At 52.6% G+C, this 9,358-nt stretch overlaps 1 protein-coding gene across 1 annotated transcript; it reads left to right on the top strand.

Annotated features, from left to right (window-relative positions):
- Positions 1–285: 285 nt before the first annotated feature.
- On the top strand, positions 286–1,668 carry CHRM1 (cholinergic receptor muscarinic 1). Its single transcript, XM_063095718.1, has one exon. It carries the CDS (start codon positions 286–288, stop codon positions 1,666–1,668), a length of 1,383 nt encoding a protein of 460 aa, XP_062951788.1.
- The last annotated feature ends 7,690 nt before the right edge of the window (positions 1,669–9,358 follow it).

Raw genomic sequence — 9,358 nt, 5'->3', positions numbered from 1 at the left:
CAAGGGTTAAGATCCCCTTACCGGTCATCTTTTAAAAAAAATAAAAAAAATAAAAAAAAAATAAATGACTGTGTGTGGACACCAGTAAGGGAGGGTGATCTGTGTGGCCTGAGGCTCTGAGAAGACAGGAACTGTGACCTTAGCACCGTCCACTACAGGCTATCAGCGATGCCCAGCGGCCCAACCTAAACCCATGTCCTCTGTTTTCAGGTGATGACCTTCCCCTGAGGAAGCCCTGTAGTGTGACTGGAGGAAGAGGTTGTCCCCAAGCCCCACATGGCCACCATGAACACCTCAGCCCCACCTGCTGTCAGCCCCAACATCACTGTCCTGGCACCGGGAAAGGGTCCCTGGCAAGTGGCCTTCATTGGGATCACCACGGGCCTCCTGTCATTGGCCACAGTGACAGGCAATCTGTTGGTCCTCATCTCCTTCAAGGTCAACACGGAACTCAAGACAGTCAATAACTACTTTCTGCTGAGCCTGGCCTGCGCTGACCTCATCATCGGCACTTTCTCCATGAACCTCTACACCACCTACCTGCTCATGGGCCACTGGGCTCTGGGCACGCTGGCCTGTGACCTCTGGCTGGCCCTGGACTATGTGGCCAGCAATGCTTCCGTCATGAATCTGCTGCTCATCAGCTTTGACCGTTACTTCTCTGTGACTCGGCCCCTGAGCTACCGTGCCAAGCGCACGCCTCGCCGGGCAGCCCTGATGATTGGCCTCGCCTGGCTGGTTTCTTTCGTCCTCTGGGCCCCAGCCATTCTCTTCTGGCAGTACCTGGTAGGGGAGCGGACGGTGCTGGCTGGGCAGTGCTACATCCAGTTCCTCTCCCAGCCCATCATCACCTTTGGCACAGCCATGGCTGCCTTCTACCTCCCTGTCACCGTCATGTGCACACTCTACTGGCGCATCTACCGGGAGACGGAGAACCGGGCACGGGAGCTAGCTGCCCTGCAGGGCTCTGAGACGCCAGGCAAAGGGGGTGGCAGCAGCAGCAGCTCAGAGAGGTCCCAGCCAGGGGCTGAGGGCTCACCAGAGACTCCTCCGGGCCGCTGCTGTCGCTGTTGCAGGGCCCCCAGGCTGCTGCAGGCCTACAGCTGGAAGGAGGAAGAGGAAGAAGACGAAGGCTCCATGGAGTCCCTCACCTCCTCGGAGGGTGAGGAGCCCGGCTCCGAAGTGGTGATCAAGATGCCCATGGTGGACCCCGATGCACAGGCCCCCACCAAGCAGCCCCCCCGGAGTTCCCCCAATACAGTAAAGAGGCCAACCCGAAAAGGGCGTGATCGAGCTGGCAAGAGCCAGAAGCCCCGCGGGAAGGAGCAGCTGGCCAAGCGGAAGACCTTCTCGCTGGTCAAGGAAAAGAAGGCGGCTCGGACCCTGAGTGCCATCCTGCTGGCCTTCATCCTCACCTGGACACCGTACAACATCATGGTGCTGGTGTCCACCTTCTGCAAGGACTGTGTTCCCGAGACCCTGTGGGAGCTGGGCTACTGGCTCTGCTACGTCAACAGCACCATCAACCCCATGTGCTATGCGCTCTGCAACAAAGCCTTCCGGGACACCTTCCGCCTGCTGCTGCTCTGCCGCTGGGACAAGCGACGCTGGCGCAAGATCCCCAAGCGCCCTGGCTCTGTGCACCGCACCCCCTCCCACCAATGCTGATGGCCCCCTCTCCTGCATCCCTCCACTCCCAATCCCAGAAGAGGCCTGTGGAAAGCGGGCAGGGGCTATATCCTCAGCCCCAGGACCCTGCTGGGGCCTCATTCGGCTTCCCAGGCCTCTGGGTCACCTTCCGGGACAGCCAAGATAGATCCTGCCAATTTTCCAAACTTTGCTATTCCCAGGCAGGGAGGGAAACCTGGGGAACTGGTTTTTCTGTTCCCTACTGGGTAGGAGTGGGCTTTTCACCAGGAAGAAGGCCTGGGAGGAGGATCTGGGCTTTGGACTCCTTGTTTGCATTTAGGCAGGAAGTCAGGAGCCAGCAGGACAGGCGGTGAGAAAGAAGGGTCAACATTACAGTCTTCCTCAGCCCAGTGGCAACCCGGTTTGCAGAGTGAGATGGTACCTCTGGGGGGCCACAACCAGGAACTTACACCAACCACTGAGAAAGCAAAGCTTGACCCACAGGGAGCTGGAGATTCCTAGCTGGGGATCCCCCCGAACTACATAGGCAGAGCCTTCCCAGCTGAGCCCTAAGCACACTCTCCAGGATAGTCCAGCTTCCCAACAAATGTCCCCAGAGTGTCTCTAGATGGGTCACCTCTGAGGCAAATGTCCAAGTATGAGCAGGACAATGACACCAGAGGGGACCAGCTTGGCTAGTCACACATCAAGTCCCACAGCAGCAGTAGGACTGGGTGCCAGATGTCCTGACTGTCCCACTATGTCATTTCCCTGAGAGTAGGGGGCAGGGGTGCCTGCTATCCAGCCCCACATCCGTAACCTCTGCCCCAGAGAAACCTCAGTTTCTCCCTGCTGGCTCATAGCCACCACATGGGTGGATCTGCTCCATGCAGATCTAGTCAGGCCTCCTGCATGCTGCCTGCCTCCAGCCCTGCCCCACACAGGCCTGGCCCAGCCAGCAGGTTCTCTCCTGTGAGCTCCCCAATCCGACCCCTGCATGGCCTTCCAGCCGCCCTTATCTCCAGCCCCAGCCTGGGCCCAAATGTTCTTTCCTTCCATCCTCAGCAAGTGCTGAGTCTGTGAATAAAGCCACATAACCAGCGGGCACTAAGGGACACTCTCTGTGTTGGCTCAAGGCCCTGATCTCAGGCCAAGGCAGGATGGGGCAGGGAGGGCCCAGGAACTGTGGAATGTGGGCTGCTGCCCAGGAGGTGGTTCCAGGATGGGCAGCACTGAGTGGCTGGATCTACCAAAGCCTGTGGGTCCCAGCGCCAGGGGTCCCTGACTCAGGTGAGTGGAGCAGCAACAGGCAGACCTGCCTCTGGAAGTGGGGCAGCTAGGTAAAATAAACTGCCACTGCCCAGATCCCTGAATGTTCTTTATTGGCCCTACAATACATGGCTACTCTGAGGCCCTGTCACACCCAGAAAGAACAGAACTGCTCCAAGCCCCCATTTATAGATTACTCCTACAAAGCAACACCCAGGCTTCCAGGCCATTCATACCCTCCTGACCCCTTGGACTGTGGAGATGAGGGGGCTGGAGTATTTAGGCTAAAGCACTCCCTCAGGGTGACCCTCAGGCCAGCTTATATGGCACTTTATTGGTGAGGGTTCCCCAAAGACTAATGCAAAGGAATTCTAAAGAGGTTAATCCAACAGCCAAGAGCACTGGTCTCAAAGTGTAGCTGTTGTTGGGGGTCCCCAAACCACCATTAGGTTCAACGATTTTCTAGAAGGACTCAGAATTCAGCAAAGCTGTTATACTCACAGTTACAGCTTCTTGCAGTGGAAGAATACACAGTAAAACAGCAACAGGAAAAGGTGCACAGGGCAGAGTCCAGGAGAGACCAGGTGCAAGCTTCCAGTTGTCTTCCCCCAGTGGAGTTATGCACACAGTGCTTAACTCTCCAAGCAATGATGTGTAACAACATACATGAAGTATTGCCAACCAGAAAAGCTCGTCCGAGCCTTGATGTCTTGTGTTTTTACTGGAAACTGGTCATGTAGGCATGGCCGAACTTAGTTACTTAGTATCCAGCTCTGCCAGAGGTTAAACTGACACCATGTGCCAAAGGTTTGCACCATAAGTCACATTGTTAGCATAGACTATCTGGTGTGGCCCAAGGCCCACAGGAAAGCAAACACACTCTTATCAGACAGGATATTCTGAGGGCTTCACATTATCTCCCAGGAGCCAGGCAAGGTTAAACCTTTCTTTGAAATATGCAGGCTTTGGACAACCCAGATCTGCTGAGTTTAGTTCACAGTGGTCCTAACCAGTAGCATCAGTATCACCTGGGAACTTAGATATGAAAATTCTCAGAGTCATCCTAGATTTACTAAATCAGAACTCTGAGGGTATAACCCAGTCATCTGTTTTGAGCCCTCCAGGTGATTTGTTTGTTTGTTTGTTTGTTTTTTGGTGGCTGGCCAGAGACGGGAATCCAAACCCTTGACCTTGGTGTTAGAACACCATGCTCTAACCAACTGAGCTAACTGGCCAGCCCTCCTCCAGGTGATTCTGATGCAGGCTAAAGTCTGGGAAACACTGGCCTAGAGGGATGATGACATGGGTGGGCTAAACCCTTGCAGAGAGGAGTGGGAATTCACCCCACACCTAGCTGTCAGGACTCCCAGAACCTTTGGAAAGGAAGCTTCCAACACTGCAGGCAAGGGCAGTCCACTGAAGAGGTAAACAGGACAGGCTAGCCAGGAGCCAGCAGGAAGCCTAGCACTATGGGAATGACTCTAGGACACAAACCTCATACCCCTCCCACACCAGCACGACTTCCTGGGTTGTCAACTGAAGACCCAGAGAGGGCCCCTCCCTTGCCACTGCTCCTTCACAGCCCTGAGCCCCTTCAGGGCTAAAGGCCCTGGCCTGTGTTGAAGGTATCAGAACTGAGATCCTGGGAGAGTCAGAGGGACTGAAGAAGCTGAGCAGTGCGAGGAGAACTGGAGCCTTGAAATGAGATTAACCTGGCCTCTGCTGAAGACTGGAAGTGGGAGTCAAAGCTGGCATTTGGATCAGGAATGGGGCTAGCAGTTCACATTTGCCCCTTGTCCCAGACACAGGTCCTACCACCATGTCCTTCACTGAACAACCTTAGGCATGTCTCTTATTTTCAGTGTCCTCATATCTGAAAGAGGAACAAGTCCATTGCAGAAGAGTTAAGAGGACCAGATAGACTGTAGGGAAAGCACCTCAATGGCTCTATGATCAGTGTTGTCCTGTGCTAACACAGGACAAGGCTGCCCACAGATAAATACTAGAAATCAGGTCTAGTTTCAGACCAGCTCTTTCCCTACACCTCCAGCTTGGGCTTTGAAGAGTGCAGTGTCCCATGCCTTAAGCCCAGGGAGAAGAAACTCACACTCCAACACAGCTTGATTAAAGGAGTACTGAAGAGCAAGGCTAGGTGGGAGAAGGCACACGGTCCAGGAAGGCTTCACAGAGGTGAAGTCTGTGCCCTGCAGGCCTCTGAAGCAAGATTCCTGCAGACCCAGTTGCCAGAGAATGGAGGAATTGGCATGAGCCCAAAGGGAGAGGGTGGCTGGGCATGCCCTCAGTCCACCTCAAATGCTGCACCCCCTCCCACCTTGAGAGTCCTTCTTGGCCCCAGAAACAAAAGCCATTTTGTGCCTAAGCAGGAATTAGGGAAAGAATGAGTTTGCTTTGTAAACGTCACCTACTCCCCTACCACTACCACCAGGTTGGAGCGGCCCCGGAGAAGGGGGTCATTAGGATCCGCTCTCCTCCCACCTCCACGTCCGCCCCAGTGCCCACCGTATCACTTTAGTGCCATCTGCTGGCAATCAAAGGAATAGAGCTGGCTCTTGGAAGCTGCCTGAGCCTGCTTCCCAGGCAAGAGGAGCACAGGACAAACTGATGGAGTAGGTGGTGTTGGCCTCCCCAGCTCCAGCCTCCAAACCTCAGCAGGAACCCAAGGCCCTGGAAGAATCAGCTCACTTTGTACTACTATAAAACCTACAGAGGCAGGCTCTACCTCTCTGGCCGCTATGCCGACCTCACCACCTAGGAGATGGATGAGAGGAGACGCGGCATCCATGGACAGCTCAGCTGGAGCTGATGCCCCCAGTGCCTCCCCAGGCCTTTGGAATCCTTGGCTTCATTCTTAGGAGCCTGGCCTGGATTTCACAGCACTCATGCTGACCCAGCTGGAAATTCAGTCAGGGACCTGCCCACCTTTCGAGCACAAAAGCCTTTTAAATGCCCAAGAGCCCCATACCTTCCTCAAGCTCTAAAGGGCCTGAGGTTATCGCTTCTGATGTCTTTGTTTTTAGCATCTTTGGTGTACACAAACTGCATAACTCCAGGAATCAGACTATCACACAAAATAGGTCTGAAAACAGTTCTTACTCGTCCAGCCCCTGCCCTCCCTGCCCCTGAGTCCCACTCTCCTTGGCATTCCTGCCTTGATGGCACCAGCATTCACACAGCTGCTCAAGCCATAAAGCTGGGAATTTTCCTGAACTCCTTTTCTATTTACTTCTTGTACACAGTCTACCTCCTGCATCATTCCCAAATTCACCCAGTTTTCTCCATCCCAACTGCCACTACCCTAGTGCAGGCCTCTTGCCTGAAATACTAAAACAATCCCTTAATTTAGAGATTAGCAAACTTTTTCTTTAAAGGGCCAGATAGCAAATATTTTATCAGATTCTGCAGGCCAAGAGACAAAATCAGGGATATTATGCAGGTACTCATGTATTATACAGTCTCCGTCACCACTAGGCAACTCTGCCATTGCAGGCAAAAGCAGCCACAGACAACACAGGAGCGAATAAACGTGGCTGTGTTCCAATACAATTTTATTTGAATTTCACTGAGATTTGAATTTCATACAATTATCACGTGTCACAAAATATTCTTCTTTTCTTTTTCAGCCTTTTAAAAATGCAAAACCCATTCTTAGTTCTCAGTTGGTATAAAAACAGGCCCACCTATTGTAGTTGGCCAACCCCTGCCTTAACCAGTCCCACTCCATTCTCCATGCTCCAGCCAGAGTGATGCTGCCAAACACAGATCTGATGCTTTCAACACTTTGCTGACAACTAGCCAATAGCTTGAGGTAAAAATCAAGCTCCTTAGCCTTCAAAAGACTTCACATTCAGCCCTACTTACTTCTTCATCCTCTTCTGGGACCTCTCCTCCCATAGACCCGAGTGCCAGTCTCTGGAATTCTCCTGGTCCTCACACAGGCCGCAAGCTCACTCCTTCATGCTTTCACCCTTTCAAGCCCGTCTCCTTTGAATATTCTTGTCTCACTTTGCCTGGAAAGTTCCTGTGCTCCCTTCAAGATTCTGATGCTATTATATATATATATTTGGTCTTCTTCCCCATTTCCTGACATACAGCTCCTAACATCCTGGAAATCTTCTGGGTGATGCGTCTTTCGCATGCTAATACGATGACTGGTGGCTGGTAACTCCTAGGTAGCTTCAGGATTAGGGCCAGTCACCAGAAAGACCAAAGCAGGGTTAGGACTTTCAGCCCCATCCCCCAACCTCCAGGGTGGGAGAGGGACTGAAGGTTAAGTTGAAAAACCAATGGTCAGTGATTTAATCAATCATGCCTATGTAATAAAGCTTCCATAATAACCCCAAAGGACTGAGTTCTGAGGGCTTCCAGATAGCTGAACATACGGACGTTCCTGGAGGGTGGCGCACGTGGGGAGGACATGGAAGCTCCGCGCCCCTCCCCCATACCTCCCCTATGTGTCTCCTCCATCTGACTCTTCATCTGTAATATCCTTTACAATAAATGGGTAAACATAAGTGTTTCCCTGAGTTCTGTGAGAGCTGCTCTAGCAAATTCATCAAACCTGAAAAGGGGGTTGGGAGAACGCCAACTTACAGCCTGTCAGTCAGGAGCACAGGCCACAGCCTGTGCTTGCAACTGGCATCTGAAGTGAGGGACAGTCTTGTGGGACCGAGCCCTTAACCCCAGGGATCTGACGCTATCTCTAAGTAGATCGTGTCAGAAGTAAGTTGAATTGGAGGACACCCAGCTGATGTCTGCTGGAGAGTCTGTGGAATTGCTTGCTTGGTGGGGAGAAATCCCCATGCATTTTGGTGACCAGAGATCACAGAAGTACTCTGTGCTGTGAGTAGTGAGGGTAGGAGAAACTGAGTTTCTTTTTTCCTATATTCTTACAAAGATCAAGAAAGAAAAAGCAGCCCCCACCTGAGAGGGCTGCAGGGTGTCCTCAGGGGACAGCAGGTTTCAGTGGAAGCCAGAAGGTGAAGGTGATGGCCCAAGGAGGCTAGGACGCAGGGGCACCAGCAGACCCCTGAACAGAGAGGGAACAGTGGAGAGGTCTTGGAGGAAGGCCTGGGCAGTGGAAGGACATGTGTGGATGAGTAGGGAGACGGCGTGTGAGCAGAGACACGCCCACATGAGCCCTCTCCTCCTCCAGTAGTCCTCCCTGAAGACCCATCCTGGAGGGGTTTTGTGTGCTGGGCCAGCTCCAGGGTCCAGGAGAGGATGGACCATATCCTTTGGTGCCTATCTCTGCCATCACATCACCTTCAAGGCCATTCCACCACACCAGGTGTGGCCTTCTGTGAGCACTGAAGGAATCTATTTGGCTGAGGAGAGACTTCTGCTAGGGAAATGCACAGAGAGGTCCATCTTTGGGCAGTGGAGGTGCTTACTTGGAACCAGTCTGGTAATGGCAGGATCAGGCCAGGAAACCAGGATGACTTGAATCCAGAGCTAAGCCACAATTTTATCTCAACAATTTTTTTTTCTTTTTTTTAAAAGATGACCGGTAAGAGGATCTTAACCCTTGACTTGGTGTTGTCAGCACCACACTCTCCCAAGTGAGCTAACTGGCCATCCCTATATAGGGATCCAAACCCGTGGCCTTGGTGTCATCAGCACCACACTCTCCCAAGTGAGCCACAGGCCGGCCCCATATCTCAACAATTTTATCTCGACTCCTCTACTTACAAGCTGGATGACTTCGTGCAACTTACTCAGCCTCTCTGAACTTTCATTTCCGTACTGGGAAAATAGAGCTGCTATACCTACCTTACAGGGGGAGTTCAATACAGTTCAATACAGCTCAATAATTACTGAGCCTCCACTCTGTTCCAGAGGGAGAGTGGAGACACATAGAGGTAGATTGCACATGGTTTCTGCCCTGGAAAGTCTCCCATTCTAAGACAGTTTCTCAAAATGTGGGTTGTGTACCTCAGGGCCTGCCTGGGGACCCGAGGCATGGAGAAGGGGATTGGACCCCCCTCCCACAACCAGGCATGCCACACCAGTACCTTGGGGCCCACCCAGTGACCAGAAACATGGAGAAGGGGACCAGACACACCCCACAACCAGGCACACTGCTAGTGCCAAAGAGCATGACAAAAACATCACCTCCATGTGGGTGGCCCACCTCGTACACCACAGTAACCACAGCTGCCACAAAAGTGGCTAGATGTCACAACCACCATGCCGATGGTCCACCAGCCACTGGAGTGCACTGACACAAGGAGAGTCACCAGCAGAGACCAAAGAAAAGAAGAGGATGTCTCTCTCCACAAAGCCCATTCCAGAGACAGAAGAAGCATCTGCTCCATGATAATATTGGGGGACCTGAACACACCTTTCAGCATTGGACAGATCACCTAGGCAACAAATCAACAGAGTAACCATTTCTCTTTCAGAGGGAAAGAAGAAATCTAGGGTTATCCGTGGTGGGAGG

Source organism: Cynocephalus volans, chromosome 4, assembly GCF_027409185.1.
Source record: "Cynocephalus volans isolate mCynVol1 chromosome 4, mCynVol1.pri, whole genome shotgun sequence".
NCBI lineage: Eukaryota > Metazoa > Chordata > Mammalia > Dermoptera > Cynocephalidae > Cynocephalus > Cynocephalus volans.
This window is presented reverse-complemented; position numbering and strand designations above follow the sequence as displayed.

Excerpts from the sequence above, each read along its gene's own strand:
- CHRM1 (XM_063095718.1), top strand. The coding sequence starts at position 286 with ATGAACACCTCAGCCCCACCTGCTGTCAGCCCCAACATCACTGTCCTG.